Source organism: Narcine bancroftii, chromosome 2 (genome assembly GCF_036971445.1).
Source record: "Narcine bancroftii isolate sNarBan1 chromosome 2, sNarBan1.hap1, whole genome shotgun sequence".
NCBI classification, from domain to species: domain Eukaryota; kingdom Metazoa; phylum Chordata; class Chondrichthyes; order Torpediniformes; family Narcinidae; genus Narcine; species Narcine bancroftii.
In genome coordinates, this window is record NC_091470.1 from 99,328,970 (window position 1) to 99,348,966 (window position 19,997).

The window sequence follows — 19,997 nt, forward strand, 5'->3', positions numbered from 1 at the left end:
GTGTATTTTGGCTTTTGGAGTATCTCAAAGCCAAACATGGTATCCATGTATCACTTGCTTCAGTCTTTCCTAGCAGCTGTCCTTTTGATTTTAACCCTTGTTGTGCCAGGGGGAGACTGGTGAATTTCTGCCAAGCTGCCTGTCTCCCCTCTGGCGAGCCTTGCTGTACTAACATTGGCTGTGCATTATCTCTACTGTTAAGGACACTCCCCTTGGGTATAACTGTATATGCACCTATTGACTTTCATTATTGTACCTTGAGTTTCTGCTAATAAAAGCCATGATTATTATTTGACCACATCATCTTTGTCTCCTTCATCAACTGACACTTCAAATACAGTGTCAATTTAGTTCCATGGTGTGGTTCATTTTGAGTTGCATTGTAATTGTACAACTAAGGAGGGCAGAAGTCTCATGGAACATGATTCTGGGTTTTGTGTGCTGAATTATTGAGCGGTTTGATCTGAGTGGATGCCTGAAAGGCATATTTAAGATGGCTGGCAAAGGAACCAGAGGTGGCAAGTTGCATTTTTCCAACCAGAATGAGTGGTGAGGATTTGGTTCGTATTGCCTGATCATCTGGTGCAGCCACATGCAGAGAGCATTTTCCAAGGATACTAGATACATATTTTGCAGAATGTGGGGCAGGATGAACAATCAAAAAAGACCAAATGGAGACTCAATTACTATTCTGATGTGTTCAGACTTTGTACTGTAAACCTACCTCCAGGTGAATTGATATGACCATTCTCTCCAGAACCTTTGCAACACTAAACTGCAGTATGTCACATGTATGGGAGATGTAAATGTGCAGGACAAGCATTTAACCTTCACTGTCACAAAGGAGTTTGGGACAGTTGAGGTTTGAGAGCATAGAAACAGGCTCTTCGGCCCATGAGGGCCTCCACCTCTGATAGGAAGTTTGATACTTATGGGAATTAAGATTGAAATCTGTCTGTGCTGAAACAAACTGAACTGTTTGGGAGAACTCTTTGCCGGTCAGCAAGGCAGCAGACTGCCCCCTCCCAATTACTGAATGTTGGGGCAAGGGCTGGGATTGAGCTTTAAGTAGCACAGCTCCAGAAACCTATGTTGAATTCAGCCCAGAGTGTTTGCACAAATACCAGGTGGGTATTTCTCGGGTGCTCGGATTTCCTCCCGCATCCCTTAGGTTTGTGCAAATTGGTAGATACATTGGCCTCTGTACATTGTCCCTAGTGAGAGAGCAGCTGGTAGAATCTGGGGGATAATTGATAAGAATGCGTGGAGAATAAAATGTCTTTCAAACATTTATCAATATTTTCTTTAAATATCACCAATGATCCAACCTCCACAACCTTCTACATAAAGAATTCCAGGCAAGGATCATTTCCTGCTATTAAAAGGAATAGAAAGAGATGATACTTGAACTCATTCACCTTTCAGTTACATGGCTGATCCTGTGGTCGCTCTGCTCCACTTCCCAAATAGTGTGAGTTAATGCAGGCCAATACTCCCCGGGGAGAGCATACTCTTTTGTGTGAACAGCCTATGAGAGGGAATCATATAGAAGCTGATAAAATTATGAAAGACAGATAAGTTTTCACTGGTGAGGGAGATCAGAACTGGTGACATAGCCTCAACTTAGAGCACAGATAAGGAGGAACTGGGTGGTGAATTTGTGGAATTCACTGCTCATTGAAGTAGTGGAGGCGACCTCAGTAAATATATTTAAGGAAAGGTTGGATAAATTTTTAGAGTTGGGGAATTAAGGGATATGGGGAAAAGGCAGGTCAGTGGAGTTAAGTCAGAGAAGGAATGGTCACATTGGAAAGATGCAGAGGATTTGGGACAACCTGTGGTAGTGCACTCTCTTCTGCTAGGATAGAAATGCTTCCAAACCAGTCATTCACCACCAGAGATCCAGGGTCACAACCCGAAACAAGTGGGCGCTTGCACCTGTGCCTCCGTGCACCTGTGTACGCGTGCATGCACACCCATCTGCGTCTCCACCTGCGTGAGTGAGTGCCTCACCCTGTGCGTTTGCGTGCGCCTGTGTCGAATCCCGATTACGACTTCCCTACAAGTGGAAAATAAAGATCACTGTTTAACCGACCTGCATTCACACTCACTGCTCTTGGGACCCATCGAACTGGTCTTTCCACTCACAGCAGCAGATCACGCACATTGCCGAACACCATGCCCATCTCCAGAGGAGAGACAATTACAAAGTCTTTTATTTGAAAATTCTTCACCTAATACATGAACTGGAAGTTTCCAATGAAGTTCAATGGCATCTTGTACAAATCCGTTTTTAAAAAAGATGAGCAAGGACAAACAGCATGATAGCACGAGACGACCCCCTCCCCCCCTCAATACTGCATCCCACCCAAAAACCCCAAATTGTTCAAGTTATGGACTTAACCAAAACACTTCAAGTAAGCAGGATCTGACCATACCCCAACCAACGCCTGTTGGCTAACCTTCTATATCAGAAGCAACGGCTGTTAGTGTGCATCATTTTGAAACAGGTCCAGGTTCACAGCCACAGACGGGAAAATCTCAGGCCCTCGTCACACTGACGCTGTGCTTTGGCGATCGAAAGCAGTCAGATTTTGAAGTGGCTCACTGTCTTCCTCAGAAAAGATGTTGGCTCGGGTTCACAGCACCTCATTGGCTCTTTCCCCCCACCCCCAACCGTGGTCAGGTCTGTGGAGCTATGCATAGTCTATGTGCTGCGAGCTGCAGCCACTCTCTTTGCGCTCCGAGTGCTGCATCTGTTTAGCCTCGATGCTCTCCGGGCACCGCACACCGATGTAATCTTTGACTTTCAGCTCCATGTTCCTCGCTCGGACAGCAGCCAGGTGGAGTTTTTCCAGGAAGTCGGGCATGCCTGGAGGAGAAGCAGAGATCAGTCACGGCACCTCATCACGGGAGTCGTGGGTTCCTGCTCCCGTGACGTCTGTGGTGATGCTCCCAAGTGCACACAAGGAGTGCAGGAGGGTCAGTGGTGCCACACTCTGACCTATTACCTTGGAGCACCAGGGGATGGAAAATAACCCCCTAGCATTGTTTAGAAAGAGCAGTAGCCCGGCAGACAGGGCAACGCTTCATTTTCAACTGAGAGACAAATTGAAGGAATTAGGGGTGCACAATTGGTGTAGCAGTTCGCACAACACCTTTACAGCGCCAGCGATCGGGACTGGGGTTCGAGTCCCACACGGTCTGTAACGAGTTTGTACGTTCTCCCTGTGTCTGTCTGGGTTTTCCCTGGGGTCTCCAGTTTCCTCCTACCATTTGAAACATCCCAGGCTGTAGGTTAATGGGGTGTAAATTGGAGCTCATGGGCCAAAATGGCATGTTACCGTACTCTGTCTAAAATTTTAAAAATTTAAGAAAGACCCTGACAGTTAAAGGGCTTTAAAAATTGCTGGAAGAACTAAGCAGCATCTGTGAAGGAACAATGCTTCCAACCTGAAACACTAATTGTTCCTTCCCCTCCCCCACCCCCTACTGAAGCTCCTTGACCTGCCAAGGTCCACCAGTAGGTGCAAAGGCACGCAGGGAAGATTCCCGCTTCCCCTTACCGTGCCATGTAAGCAATGTCAAGCGATAACATAAGCAATAGGAGCAGGTGACGGCCATTTGGCCTGTCGAGCCTGCTCTGCCATTCAATGAGATCATATCTGATCTGATGATAGGCTTATCTCCACTGACCTGCCTTTTCCTCTTATCCCTTAATTCCCCAACTATGTAAAAATCTATCCAATCTTCTCTTAAATATATTTACTGAGGTCACCTCCACTGCTTCAATCACCCACGAATTCCACAGATTCACTGCCCTCTAGGAAGAGCAGTTCCTCCTCATCTCTGCTCTAACCTGAGGCTACGTTCCTCAGTTCTGGTCTCCCTCACCAGTGGAAACAACTTATCTACGTCTATCTTATCTATCATGCCTTTCATAATTTTATAGGCTTCTATAAGATCCCCTCTCATTCTTTTGAATTCCAGCGAGAACAGTCCAAGATGATTATCTCTGGTGAACCTCCTCTGCACTGCCTCCAAAGCCTCAAGTAAGGAGACCAGAACTGCACCTTGTAGAGTTGCAACAGAACTTCCCTGCACTTAAATTCAATCTCTCTAGATGGATTGTGGTAGACTCTTGGTGGATTTGAAGATTCAAGGTCATCAACCTTGGCCTCCACCCCTTGCTCCTATCACCCCAAGCCCTGTTCAGCTCCTGTTACTCCACTCCCCAGAACCCTGACTCCCACCCAGCTCTTGGCCTCTCCTGGGAATCCAGACCATTTCCTATCTTACCGCTGGACATCATCCAACTGACACAGTAACGAGGGAAGACTGTCTGTGGATCATCGCTGTACATTAAGAGATAGTCAAAGCCGTTCTGCAAGACAAAAATAGAAGAGCAATTGTGTATGTGGATGCTTGCATTAAACGCTCCCTGGAGGTCAGCAGAACTAGCTCTTACTGGGAGTGGTTCTCCACATAATCAGCTGCTTCCCCAGGAACCTCAGTCCTTCCCAGCTGTAGAGTCATAGTTATATAGCATAAAAACAGATCCTTTGCCCCAATCACCCCCATGCCAACCAAGTTCTCAATGAGAGCAGGTCACATTTACAGTTGAACCCCTGGTATCCAGAATTCAAGCAACTGGCCAAAAAAAGGTCCTGGAGAGCTCTTGCTTTCATGTTGAGACCTTGTTTCAATGTATGAGGGTAGATTAGAACAGAGCATGCAGTTCCAATCTCCAAAATCCTCTGGGCTATTGGTAGCAACAGGATCAACTCTCACAAACCTCTACCTTGTGGCCAAGCACACTCATTCCCTCCCAACCCCACCAAGATAGGTGAACAAAAGCAGTGAGCAGCAGCTGTACACAAGACAAGAAGCCACATGAACTGGATCACGGACACATTAAAGAGCAGAAGCAGTGTGCATAGACAATTCTCCCATAACCAAAAGATCCCGTCAAAACTCTACAGTTCTGTCACATCCAGTCATTAATGCAACCGGACAGTTCACTCCTCATCAGGAGGTTTGTCCAAATATACCCATCCTGCAGGGCACGCATTGAAGCTCAGAAGTGACAGTTACGTGACCATGACCCACCTTGGACCCCATTATTGGAATCAGCCAGAGGGGCCAAGGGATGAAAAGGAGCAGCAAGGACAAAGCTTCCATATGGACTGATGGGGAGGTGTCTCCAGGAAGAGTTGGAAAGTAGAGCCTGAAAAAGAGTAGATCCAATTTTCTCACAAAGTTACTGGGCCTCAACGCAACTCTCAATCACATTATGGCAGGGGAAGCAAACCAGGGCAGCTCTGAGACACAAGAGTGCTCCAAAGTCAGAGCCACAGCACTGGAGGCAGAATGCACAGGAAAAATCTGAGGGAGACGCACAGACATCAGGAACCCAATGACAGACGCATCTGGGAGCTGCAAAGCCAACAGATACAAGTGTGCAAGTGCATTTGCTCTCCCTGCTTCCAAAGTACAGTAAAACCCCTGTTATCTGGAATTTAAGCAACTGGCCAAAAGAAAACTGGCCAAAAGAAAAATGGCAGAAAATAAATAGGTAAAAACTACAGAAGTTTAAAATTGGCACATCTCACTGTTAGTTCACCTATTATGCAATCCCAAACAACCGGAAATTTCACAATCTCCATGGGTGCCGGATGCTAGGGGTTTGACTGTACAAGCAGGGCCTGTGGACAGGCAGATGACCCGTCACAGAAATATAGAAAATGGATGCAGGAGTAGGCCACTCAGCCTTCGAGCTCGCTCCACCATGCAATGGCTGATCATGTTGCCTCAGTCTCAAATTCCTGGCTTCTCACCAAACACCCAAGGACCAGTGCGCATTCCGTCTGTCCGCTGCAGTGGGTTCCCAACCACTGAAGGGTCACAGCATGCTACCATGTGGGCCACAGAGACTTCCCAGCCCACTGAGGTCAGGGTGGGTCTGAGGGCACGTCTCGGACCTCCTGGGTGGGGTGGCGATAGACAAGGGCGCGAAACCACATTGCAGTGGAGGCAGGCCTCAGGTGCGCATAATCTCCAACAGACACAAGGATGTGGAAACTGGTGAAGAAATTCCAGGAACAGGGGTCTCAAAGTGGCTCGAGCTTTGATTTTGATTGGTGCGCATCCATTCAGGAAACGTCCAACCTCATACACTTCCGTAGTCCTACAAGATTTAAACAGCTCAGAAATCCCGATCTGAAAACAGGACGTAGCGTATTTCTAGTTTATAGAAATTATTTATTGTACATACAGCTGTAGTGTATGATATTGTACATACAGTGATTTAGTGCAAGTTCAGAAGGATATGGGCAGTATATATGGTGTTCACACAACATCCAAATCGCATAATGTCCTATTTCACAGAAAGTATCGTGCACATTAAGTGATGCACCCCTACATTTATGCTGTGTATTTTGTTTTGCAGTTTTTTTTGTAAAAAATGTTAAAATACTTTAAATTCAATAAAGATGTGTTTCTTACAGAGCTGTCTTTGACCTGAAAATATTGCCCAGTCATTGCCACTAGTGGGCCACTGCTTGTCAGGCCAGAAGCCAAGTGGGCCGTAGACTGAAAACTGTTGGGAACCACCGATCTAGAGGGTTAGTACTGGGATTTTCACCAGTGCAACAACTTCAGACAAAAGCAGCAAGCAGTTTTGACTGCTGGACCTCTCCCAGATCACCGGCTGTCATAAATTCCACAGCAGCCTTCTCAGACCGCAGCCTCAGAAATCTATCTCCATTGCAACATCTGCTGCTTGGTGCCAGGCAAGTCACGATCTTAACCCATAGGCGCATTGCAGGCTTAATACACAACAGCTCCAGAGAAACTCAACGTTTCGGACCTGAGCTCTTCCTTAACGTGTGAGCAAAAAGCAGCCAGGCACCTGAACAAATAGGTGGGGAGAGGAGGGAAGAAAGGGCAGGGGGAGAGACAGAGGGATAGGGAAAGTGAGAGAGACAGAGCTGGAGGAGATACAGGTGCTCCTCTCCTTACGATTTTGAGGTTACGACAGTGGTGTTGGTGTGGCTCGTTATTGTTTATCGCACAACAGCTGATGAATGGTTTGGCTGGCACTATATTTTATGATTAAAAATCATTTTTTTCCCAGTGTGGAATAATTCAATATTTAAATACAAAAAAGGCTTTGTTTTGGATAAATTTGTCCAGCTATAGGCTATGGTAGGTAGGTTAGGATGTTCAGTAGGCTAGATATTCTTTACTGACTTTTCCACTTAGCATGGGTTTATCGGAATGTAACCCTATCGTAAGCAGAAGAGCACCTGTATAGGGAAAGGGGGAAATGAAGTGGGGGGGAGGGGGGGAACGAGGGGAAGGAACCAAAGAAGTTGATGTTAGATGGAGGGCGCCAGAGGTGTGGATCCTCAAATTTACAGGAGGTCTCAGTGTGGCATGTCGGCAAGAGGAGGGGGAGAGGAATTGAAGTGGGCGGCGGACAGAGCCAAGGTGGTCAATGAAGCCATCTCATTGCAGACTGTCGCCCTCGACATCACCCCGACACTTATCTCAGTTTTTTGGACAAAATGCATCTGTCGTGCTGAGAAAATGAGCATTTTAATGCCCATCACAAATAACCTGATCACCTTTAAGGATTCCATCCTACCCTTGTTTCTTGCTATGCCCTTTTTAAAAGAAAGAGCAAAACATTTTTAAAATGTATTCTTGTGTCCAAAAAATATCTGAAAACTCGCTGAGAACGGTAGTCACATTAGAAACTTGCGCCTATTTGAAGTTCTGCCAACTTTAATTTTGATTGGGATACTGGAAGTTGCGAATGGTTTTATTTCTTCCCCTGATCCAAGAGCATTCAGTTTCCAGCCTTAAGTTTGTTTATATCAACTTAAGATTGTGGAAGTCTGATTCAACAAAATCACCACACCCCACCCCCCCCACCCAACTCACTTCTGCCTGAACTCGTGGAACCTTTACACTACTGGACCATGAAATACATCTACATTGGTCAACCTTACCTCATCAAATGATTGGTGTGGCTTGATCACCATCTGGGACTCATAGGATGTAACCCGTACACAGTTGGGATGCTCTGGCACATCTGGATGATCCACCGCCCTGCCCAAAATGGGTGAGATATTAAAGAAGGTGATTTGACCGGTACACACTGCCCTTTTCTGATTATCCCTGCCCATGTCCCCAACTGCCCAAAGCTCCATTTCTTCTGTTTCCAATACTGGATACCAAGGGTCCAAGGTTGAATCACATCAGATAACAATGGATTGGAGATAAAAGGATAAAGCTGATGAAGCCCACAGCCAGTATTCAGTGTCATAAAGTACCGAAACAACCCTTCAACCCACCATGTACGCCAAGCGCCAGATCTCACTTACACTAACCTCATCGTTGTTTACGTGAATCAAGGCAGATGTCTCTGAGTCAACACAGGCAAATACATCGAGCTTGCATAAACACCTTGATCGGCATGGAGCGGGTGGGCCAAAGGGCCTGTTTCTGTGCTGTAAAAGTCTGACCCTGATCCCATTTCTATTCTCCCCACATCCCTAACAATTTTCCCCCAAATTCTACCTGCACACTAGAGAAAATTCTGCGACCGTGGGGTCTGGGCCCAAGATTTAAATTTTACATTTTGTTTTAAATTTAGACATACAGCACAGTAATAGGGCCATTTCGGCCTACGAGTCCATGCCTCCCAATTGAACTATGCCCACCCCCTACCACGGAACATTTTTGAAGGGTGGGAAGAAACGAGAATCCCTGGGGAAAACCAACCCATACATGGGGAGGACTACTCACGGGATTAGAACCCGGGGTCCTGATCGCTGGCGCTGTAAAGGTGTTTCGCTAACCACCACACCCCTGATAGTGGCATCGATATACGGCAGCAGCCACGAAGAGTTGCATTCTCCAAGAAAGCAGAGGACTGGCGCAGGGCACTAGTCAACGGGGAGACCATCCCCCGTTTGAAAAGCAGAGGGGATGATCCACAGGTCGGTGACCACAGCGGTGGACTCTGTGGCTAAAGAACACACAGGCAGCGGGCTATTGGTGACTCAAGGCGAGGAACCCAAAACAGGCCACTGGTTATTGTGGTCAAAGGACATGCACCAGGCTACAGACAGCTGGAGATTGGCTGAAGGGATACCAGGTATTGGAACCAAGATGCGAGAGGGCGCTGATCATGCCAGATGTTTCTCCCAATGGCAAATCTTTGTCTGCAGTACACTAGGAAATTTTGTGTAATATCATACAGGTACACAATCTTTTATCCGGAACCCTTGGGGTACAATGGGTTCCGAATTTCGGATTTTTACAGATTTTGGAAAGCCAGATTTAAACCCACCCGAATTGTGCTGCCAACTCCCCCCCCCACCGCCCACCCGACTCGCGCCCCGCCCACCCGACTCGCGCCCCGCCCACCCGACTCGCGCCCCGCCCACCCGACTCGCGCCCCGCCCACCCGACTCGCGCCCCGCCCACCCGACTCGCGCCCCGCCCACCCGACTCGCGCCCCGCCCACCCGACTCGCGCCCCGCCCACCCGACTCGCGCCCCGCCCACCCGACTCGCGCCCCGCCCACCCGACTCGCGCCCCGCCCACCCGACTCGCGCCCCGCCCACCCGACTCGCGCCCCGCCCACCCGACTCGCGCCCCGCCCACCCGACTCGCGCCCCGCCCACCCGACTCGCGCCCCGCCCACCCGACTCGCGCCCCGCCCACCCGACTCGCGCCCCGCCCACCCGACTCGCGCCCCGCCCACCCGACTCGCGCCCCGCCCACCCGACTCGCGCCCCGCATGTCGGTTTTTGGAGCTTTCCGTATTTTAGATGTCTGGATAAAGGATTGTGTACCTGTATTTTCTGTTTTATTACATGACAATAAAAGAATCTTGAATTTATAATGGCTAGTTAACCTACCAACCCACAAGCACTTGGATATGGAGGAAACCCAAGTGCCTGATAAAGCCCATTGGGAGTACTTGTGAATTCCACACAGACAGACAGAATTGGAGGTTGGTGCTGCGAGGGAAAGGCCCGACTCACTTCCGCCACAGTTCAAGTGTGCTTCAATCACCCAAGGACCAATCTGATTCAGCTGATGGGTGGCAACTGAGACTGGGATCCAACCAGATCCTTTAATTCTGGCTGCGTCACCACTGCCTCAGCACCGATCAGCCACTTTCACGTAGCACCTGTATGATACCAGGTACAGCTACTTTCCTGCTGAGCACAGTAACCTGCCGCTATTGTGGGCCAGAGCTGCTCCATCGTTCTGACCATGTAGCCAAACCCAGGCAAATGGGACCAGTACCTTGGCCTCGTGGACAAGTTAGTCTGTTTCCATGCTGTTCATCTCTAAACTTGGGCAGCTTAGTTAATGTAGTGGTTAGCAGGACGCTATTACAGCACAACCAACCTGGGTTATAATCTGGCGCTGTCTGTAAGGAGTTTGTATGTTCTCCCTATGTCCCCATGGATTTCCTCCCATCTTTCAAAGCTTAAAGGGTTGTGGGTTAATTGAGGTATTTGGGCACAAGCTCGTCGGCCAATTACCATTCTGCCTATCTAAATTTTAAATTATACAGCAAAATCCCAGCTATCTGGAATTCAAGCAACTTTGCAGCCTAAAAATCACAGAAAATAAATAGGTAAAAAATATAGCGCCAGTGATCAGGACCGGGGTTCAAATCCGACGCTGTCTGAAAGGCATTTGTACCTTCTCTCTGTGTGGGTTTCTTCTGAGGGGGCTCTGGTTTTCTCCCACCCTCCAAAATGACCCAGGGGTTGTAGGATAATTGGGCGGCACGGACTCGTGGACCAGAGTGGCCTGTTATCGTTTTGCATGTCTAAATTTAAATTTAAAAAATACAAAAATTTAAAACTGGCCCCCTCTAGTGGTTAGTTCGCCAACCGCACAACACAAGCAACTAGCAAATTACCCGGCATCTACCAATCCTCATAGATGCCAGATACTGGGGTTTTACTGTAGAATCATTGTCCATATTGGTAACGATGAGAAGGTAAGCTTTAGGCTGAAGCCAGTTGGGACATTAGGGTGGACAGACAACAAACAGAGATATGTGAGATACGGTAGGTACATCCCCGTCCTGTGGATGGGATGCTTTCCTGAAAATTGACTGATCATTATTTTTAAAATCACAAACCCTTGACAAAAACTGACAAATTTAGTGTTTCTTTTGCATTTTTTGTTTCTTGCATTTTTATTCTGCAATTCTGATTTGTTTTTGATTGTGATTGTTGAATTCTGTAAGGGTGAATGTCCATTACCCGACTGCTGTAACTCAGGGGCACGCTGCAATGCATTTGGAGAGATGCCACATGGCAGAGGAAGGTGCAACAAATGGATGGGGTGGGACCACGAGTGGCATGGAAGGACAGAGCGACCATGGAATGTACAGCCATCAAAAAGAGGTTAAATAAGTGGTTGGGGAAAGAGTTCTAGAAGCCAAGGCTGAGGATACGAGAATGAAGTTGGACTGAAATTGCGTGGTTAATGCAATGCCAGGGACAGAGATTAGAATCCAGCAGTGTCTGTAAGGAGTTCGTGTCTGTGTGGGCTTCCTCCCACCATTCAAAAAGTACTGGGCTGTAGGTTAATTGGGCAAGAGACTTGCTGAACACTCGTAGGGCCTCGGCTTAAGCTTGCGTACAGTTCTGGCCACCACATTCCAGGAGAGATATGATTGCACTGGGAGGAGAGTTAGGAAGATGTGGTCAGGAAGGGAGCTTGCTTACACCGACGGGAGGGGGGGACCAGCTGTGGAGTGAAACTCCACAGCACGAACAGCTGAGAGAGACCCAACAGCAGGGCTCCCAGCTGGAAGATAAAGAAAACAACGGGAACGGGAGGGGTGAGAATGAAAAAGGAAACTAGAGACAACAGATAACCAACCCAGAAGAGGTCCAACATCAAGAAAAAAATATACCCAACAAACTGAGACAAGCAGCTCAACAAGAAAGTCAGAAGAGACACAGATATAAGGAAGAGAAGTAGAAGACACAAACCCAAGAGCAGACACAGAAGAAGGAGGAGAACACCAAGCTCTGCACAGAGATTGAATAGGAGGTAAAATGTATGGACAGTATATAGATTTTAAAAAATTTTCAAGAACAAATGAAAGCATTAAAAGACCTTTTCTGGAGGGGGTTGGGTGGGAGAGAATAACAGACACTGAAATCAGTTGACACTTGCAAACGGGTTCACAGTCCAAATGGAGAGGGGAGTTGTGGTTGCCCAGCAAGGACAAGGGGCGACTCGGTGGGGGGGGGGGGGAAACACTTGGGGTTAAGGGAATTTTAGATGTGGGAATGGTTGAAATATTTTATGTTTTAGAAGTGTTGTCATACAGTGCGTTCAAAACAAACTGAGAAATGGAAATGGGGAAAGTGGGAAAGGTGGTGGTGAGGAAGCGGAAATGAGATGTAAACAAAGTATGAAATGGCCATGTTGAATTATACGACTATAAATATTAACAGAATACATAACCAAATCAAAAGCAAGAGGCTACTAAATTTACCGAAAAAAGAAAAAATTTATATAGCATTTGTGCAGGAAATGCATATAACTGAAGTGGAACATAATAAATTAAGGAGAGACTGGGTGGGGCAGGTAATGGCACCATCATATAATTCAAAAGCCAGAAGAGTAGCTATATTAATCAATAAAAATGTACCAATCAAAATAGAGGAGGAAATAATAGATCCAGCAGGGAGATACGTAATGTTAAAATGTCAGATATATTCAGAATTCTGGAATTTGGTCAATATATATGCACCTAATGAAGAGGATCAAAAGTTTATGCAAGATATCTTTTTGAAGATTGTAGATACGCAGGGGAATATATTGATAGAAGGGGACTTTAACCTTAATTTGGACTCAAAGATGGATAAAACTAGACAAAAGACTAGCAGAAAGAACAAAGTAGCCAATTTTATGGTTAAATCAATGCAGGAAATGCAACTTTTGGATATATGGAGGAGACAACACCCAAAGGAGAAGGAATACTCATTATTTGAGTAGACATAAACATACTCAAGTATTGACCTGTTCCTGTTGTCAACCCATATCCAAGGGAGAGTTAGGAAAATGGAATATAAAGCTAGATTGTTATCTGATCATTCACCCCTGTTATTAACAATAGAATAGGAGGACATCCCACCAAGAACATATAGATGGAGATTAAACTCCATGCTACTTACAAGACAGGATTTTAGAGAATTCATCGAGTGCCAATTTAAAATGTACTTTGAAATAAATACGGAAGCAGTGAAAGATACATTTATATTATGGGATGCAATGAAAGCCTTCATCAGAGGGCAGATAATAAGTTATGTAACTAAGAGGAAGGAGGACTACAATTGGGAAATAGAACAGCTGGAAAGGGAAATAGTAAGTACATAAAAAGAACTAGCAACAAGAGAAGATACAACAAAAAAAAAGAGAATTGGCGGACAAAAAAATAAAATACAAAACACTACCAATGTATAAGGTGGAGAAGAACAATGAAAATAAAGCAGAAGTATTATGCTAGGAGAAAAAAAAATAACACAAAATACTAGCTTGGCAGCTTAAAACAGAACAAGCTAAAAGAATTGTATTGGCATCAAGGAAAAAGGACAAACAAATTACATATAACCCAACAGAGATCAATGAAAACTTCAAGGAATTCTACGAGCAATTATACCAAATATGAACGAAGGGAAAGAAAACAAAATAGATGAGTTTTTAGCTAAAATTGAACTACTGAAATTGCAAGAAGAGGAGCAAAACAAATTGATAAAATCATTTGAAATAGAGGAAATAGAGGATATATTAAAAAAGCTACAGAACAATAAAATGTCTGAAGAGGAGGACTACCAATAGAATTCTATAAAACATTTAAAGACTTATTAAATTAATTCCTCCTCTCTTGGAAGTAACAAACCAGATTGAAGAAACACAAAACATGCCAGATTCGTGTAAAACAGCAATAATTACAGAAATACCAAAGACAGGGAAAGATCCACCAACACCAGTATCGTATAGACCAATATCTCTACTTAACTCAGATTATAAAATAGCTAAACTATTAGCAAACAGATTGGCCAACTGTGTACCAAAAATAGTAAAACTAGATCAAACTGGATTTATTAAGAAAAGACGAACAACAGACAATATCTGTAAGTTCATTAACTTAATCCATGCAGTACAAGGAAATAAGATGCCAACAGTGGTGGCTGCTTTAGATGCAGAGAAAGCCTTTGACAGAGTAGAATGGAATTATTTATTCAAAGTACTACAGAGGTTCAACCTACCAGAGAAATATATTAATTGGATTAAAGCATTATATAAATGACCATTGGCGAAGGTGACAGTAAATGGATATATATCAAACCAATTTAAATTAAGCAGGTCAACTAGGCAGGGATGTCCACTATCTCCCTCACTCTTCACTTAAGCTATAGAACCCTTGGCAGAACTGATAAGAACAGAAAATAAAAGGGATAAAAATAAAAGAAAGAATATAAAATCAGTCTATTTGTAGATGATGTCATAGTATTCTTAACAGAACCAGAATTATCAATAAAAGAATTACATAAGAAATTGAAGGAATATGGAGAAATATCGGGGTACAAGATCAACGCAAATAATAGTGAAGCGATGCCAATGAACAATGCAGAATTCACAAAGTTTAAGAAAAAAAATCACCATTTAATGGCAAATACAAGCAATCCGATACCTAAGTAGACAATAATCTAGGCCATCTACACAAATTAAATTATCAGCCATTAATGAAGAAATTATGAGATGACTTAGAACATTGGAAAGATTTACCACTAACACTGATAGGAAGGGTAAATTGCATTAAAATGAATATCTTCCCAAGGATACAATACCTATTTCAATCGTTACCAATTCCCTTAACAGAGAAATTCTTAATTGAGCTAAAGAAAATAATAAGGAAATTCTTATGGAAAAGGGGGTAACCGAGGATTTTCTTTGGCTTGGCTTCGCGGACGAAGATTTATGGAGGGGGTAAAAAGTCCACGTCAGCTGCAGGCTTGTTTGTGGCTGACAAGTCCGATGCGGGACAGGCAGACATGGTTGCAGCGGCTGCAGGGGAAAATTGGTTGGTTTTGGTTGGGTGTTGGGTTTTTCCTCCTTTGCCTTTTGTCAGTGAGGTGGGCTCTGCGGTCTTCTTCAAAGGAGGTTGCTGCCCGCCAAACTGTGAGGCGCCAAGATGCACGGTTTGAGGTGATATCAGCCCACTGGCGGTGGTCAATGTGGCAGGCACCAAGAGATTTCTTTAGGCAGTCCTTGTACCTTTTCTTTGGTGCACCTCTGTCACAGTGGCTAGTGGAGAGCTCGCCATATAACACGATCTTGGGAAGGCGATGGTCCTCCATTCTGGAGACGTGACCCACCCAGCGCAGCTGGATCTTCAGCAGCGTGGACTCGATGCTGTCGACCTCTGCCATCTCAAGTACTTCGACGTTAGGGATGAAAGCGCTCCAATGGATGTTGAGGATGGAGCGGAGACAACTCTGGTGGAAGCGTTCTAGGAGCCGTAGGTGATGCCGGTAGAGGACCCATGATTCGGAGCCGAACAGGAGTGTGGGTATGACAACAGCTCTGTAAACGCTTATCTTTGTGAGGTTTTTCAGTTGGTTGTTTTTCCAGACTCTTTTGTGTAGTCTTCCAAAGGCGCTATTTGCTTTGGCAAGTCTGTTGTCTATCTCATTGTCGATCCTTGCATCTGATGAAATGGTGCAGCCGAGATAGGTAAACTGGTTGACCGTTTTGAGTTTTGTGTGCCCAATGGAGATGTGGGGGGGCTGGTAGTCATGGTGGGGAGCTGGCTGATGGAGGACCTCAGTTTTCTTCAGGCTGACTTCCAGGCCAAACATTTTGGCAGTTTCCGCAAAGCAGGACGTCAAGCGCTGAAGAGCTGGCTCTGAATGGGCAACTAAAGCGGCATCGTCTGCAAAGAGTAGTTCACGGACAAGTTTCTCTTGTGTCTTGGTGTGAGCTTGCAGGCGCCTCAGATTGAAGAGACTGCCATCCGTGCGGTACCGGATGTAAACAGCGTCTTCATTGTTGAGGTCTTTCATGGCTTTGTTCAGCATCATGCTGGATAAATTAACAGAATGGTACAAACAAGAGGGCTTACAGCTACCAAACTTTAAAAATTATTATAGAGCAGCACAATTAAGATATCTATCAGATTTTTATCAAACAAGGGAAAAAACAGATTAGACCAGGATAGAGCTAGATAAAAGAGGGGAGAAGGTACCAAAACATATACTTTATAAGTGGGATGAAAAACTGGTGCAACATAGAAGTTCACCTGTACTGCACCATCTGCTTAACATTTGGAAGAAGATTCACGTAGAAAGGAAAAAAAACAAATTACCAACTACCAAAATTGTTATTGACGCAAAATCAACCAATCCCTTTCACAATAGATAACCTTTCCTTTAGAGAATGGGAGAGAAAAGGGATCAAAAGAATAGAAAATTGTTTTTTTGGGAAATAATTTATTATCTTTTGAACAAACGAAGTACAAATATGGTATAACTCACGATACAATGTTTGCATACCACCAACTGAAAATCTACTTGAAGGACAAATTGGGAAGCAGACTGAGGTTACCAGAAGGAAGCAATTTGGAATATGTGATTACAGACACAATGATAATTAAAAGATTTATAACAAACATGTACATCAAACTGCAAGAGAAAGAGAACGAGGAAACAAGCTGTAAATCCAAAAGGGGGAACAAAATCTAAAAAAAGAAAAAATGAAAAATGGGAAAAACTATGCTCCGGAACTATGAGAAATACAATAAACATGAAGTTACGCATGATACAATATAATTGATTACACAGGCTATATATCATGCCCCAAAAGTTAAATAAATGGGATCCAACAGTATCAGATAGATGTTTTCACTGTAAGAAGGAAATGGGAACAACAGTACATGCAATTTGGGCATGTGAGAAAGTGGAAAAGTTTTGGAAAGATCTAAATCAGGTATTAAATAAAATCACTAAAAGCAACATACCAAAAACTCCAGAGATCTTTCTTCTAAGTAATATAAGTAGTAAAGAATTAGGCCTCAAATTGGATGAAGCGCAAAAAAGATTTAATATGATAGCCTTACCTGTAGCAAAAAAATGTATAATGTCAACCTGGAAATCAGAAGAGAGCCTGAGAGTACAGCAATGGTACATGGAAATGAATAAATGGGGGAGTCACGTGATGGAGTAGTGGCCGGACGGTGAACTCCAGCCCTCTCCAGAAAAGTCGCGAAAAACAAGAGAAAATACAAAGGCACAGAAATACAAGTTAAAGAAAAGTGAGTATAAAGGTGGAAAGAAGATGGAGACAAAAGGAGAAAAATCAAAATCAACGGAAAGAAGAGAGGAAGAGAAGACAACGGAGGGAAAAGGTGAAGGCCTTACCTGTCCGAAGAGGCCCGCTGTGGAGAGAGGACCCCACTACCTCAGGTCGGTAGAAAAAGAACTACAACAATGGCTCACAGAGCCGAGTAAAAGTGCGCGACTCCTCGCGCATGCGCGATGCGCATGAAAAAAAACACACCGACGGGAGGGGGGACCAGCTGGGGAGTCGATCTCCACAGCCGGCAACGACAGCTGCAGAACACCTGCAGCAAGAAGAGACCACAGAAAACAATGGAAACAAGAAAGAAGAGGAGGAAAGGGCATCAAAGAAACAACAGATGGCCAACCCAGAGGAAGAAGAAGAGGAAGAATACAGTGAAATAGATAAAGGGAAAGGCAAGGTAAAGGATATACTTGCTCTTGTTAGAGGATACATGGAGTCATTTAAAGAATGGCAAACACAGGAATTCAATGATTTAAGAAAAAGAATAAACAACACAGAAAAGAAAAGAAATAAAATGGATATGACTTTAACAGAAATGGGGAAAAAAATGGACAAGATGGAAGAACGGGCAATAGCAGCAGAAATGGAGATAGAAGACTTAAAAAAGAAATTGGAGGAATCTAATAAAAAAACTAAAGAGACACAAGAATTACTAGCCCAAAAAATAGATATAATGGAAAATTATAACAGAAGAAATAACATAAAGATAGTGGGCCTTAAGGAAGATGAAGAAGGCAAGAATATGAGGGAGTTTATAAAAGAATGGATCCCTAAGGCCCTAGGATGTCCAGAACTACAGCAAGAAATGGAAATAGAAAGGGCACATAGAGCATTGGCCCCTAAACCACAACCACAACAAAAACCAAGATCTATTGTAGTAAAATTCCTAAGATATACTACAAGAGAGAAGGTACTGGAGAAGACAATGGAAAAAGTAAGAGAGGGCAACAAACCACTGGAGTATAAAGGGCAAAAAATCTTCATTTATCCAGATATAAGCTTTGAACTCCTAAAGAAGAGAAAAGAGTTCAATACAGCAAAAGCGATTTTATGGAAGAAAGGATATAAATTCACACTGAAGCATCCTGCGGTATTAAAAATATTTATTCCAGGACAACAAAACAGACTGTTCTCGGATCCAGAAGAAGCACGAAAATTTGCAGAACAATTACAAAAATAGACTGAGGGATGAAGACGGGTAATGAGAGCAAAAATGATCACGATTGATATGTATGTGGGTAAAGACAAAAATAGACTGAGGGATGAAGACGGGTAATGAGGGTAAAAATGACCACGATTGATATGTATGCGGGTAAAGAGGTATAAGAGTGAATAGAGACAATGGGCATACGTGAAAATATCTGTAATTAGAGGAAAACATAGATAGTATAGACAAGAATTAATAAGGGAAGGTAATGGAATAGAGAGAATAAGGAGGGAATTAAAAGAGTGACCTTTGTGACATATAAAAAGTGAAATCTTTTCTGGGGGGGCTGGGTGGGGGAAAAGAGCGGTCACTGCAAAATCAGTTGACGCTTGCGAGTGGATTCGCAAATCCAAATGGAGAGGGGAGATGTGGTTGTCCGACAAGGGATAAAGGACAACTCAGGAGGGGAAGGGGAGGTTGGGGATAAAGAAGATAGAAATAGGAGAATAAGGAAAATGTTAGATGTTGTAGGAATGTTGTCTGGTAAAGAGTTGAAAATAAGAAAACAGAAATGGAAAAGGAGGAAAGGTAATGATGGAAAAACGGAAAGAGAAGATAAACAAAATATAAAATGGCTACGCTGAACTATATGACTCTAAATATTAATGGAATACATAACCAAATTAAAAGGAAGAAACTACTAAATTTACTGAAAAAGGTAAAAATAGATATAGCATTTGTCCAAGAAACACACTTAACTGAATTGGAGCACAAGAAATTAAAGAGAGATTGGGTAGGACATGTAACAGCAGCATCGTATAATTCAAAAGCAAGAGGAGTGGCTATATTAATTAGCAAAAATGTGCCATTTAAAATAGAAGAGGAAATAATAGATCCAGCAGGGAGATATGTTATGATAAAATGTCGGATATATTCGGAGCTTTGGAATCTACTTAATATATATTCACCTAACGAAGAAGATCAAAAGTTTATGCAAGATATCTTTTTGAAGGTAGCTAATACGCAAGGGAACATACTAATAGGAGGGGATTTCAATCTGAATTTGGATCCAAATATGGATAAAACGGGGAAAAAAATTAACAGGAAGAACAAGGTAACCAAATTTATAATTAAATCAATGCAAGAAATGAAACTTGTGGACATATGGAGGAAACAAAACCCAAAAGAAAAGGAATACTCATACTACTCGACTAGACATAAAACATACTCAAGGATAGACCTATTCCTGTTATCAGCCCACATTCAAGGGAGAGTTAGGAAAACAGAATATAAAGCTAGACTATTATCGGACCACTCACCCCTGTTATTGGCAATAGAGCTAGAGGACATCCCTCCAAGAATGTATAGATGGAGATTAAACCCCATGCTACTTAAAAGACAGGATTTTAGAGAATTTATTGAA

The 19,997-nt window shown here is 43.8% G+C and overlaps 1 protein-coding gene across 4 annotated transcripts in view; it reads right to left on the reverse strand.

Annotated features, from left to right (window-relative positions):
• Positions 1 to 2,198: 2,198 nt before the first annotated feature.
• The window catches only part of stard7 (StAR related lipid transfer domain containing 7), a 38,260-nt gene continuing 20,461 nt past the window's right edge, over positions 2,199 to 19,997 (reverse strand). For 2 of the 4 annotated variants that reach the window (XM_069917658.1, XM_069917657.1), the window contains exons 7-9: positions 8,016 to 8,115; positions 4,300 to 4,384; positions 2,199 to 2,872 (exon numbers count right to left, since the gene is read on the reverse strand). In XM_069917658.1, coding sequence (XP_069773759.1) covers positions 2,697 to 2,872; positions 4,300 to 4,384; positions 8,016 to 8,115 — 361 coding nt within the window. In that variant the 3' untranslated portion in view covers positions 2,199 to 2,696. The remainder of the gene's footprint in view (positions 2,873 to 4,299; positions 4,385 to 8,015; positions 8,116 to 19,997) is intronic. The other 2 variants (XM_069917659.1, XM_069917660.1) reach the window with 2 other exon arrangements.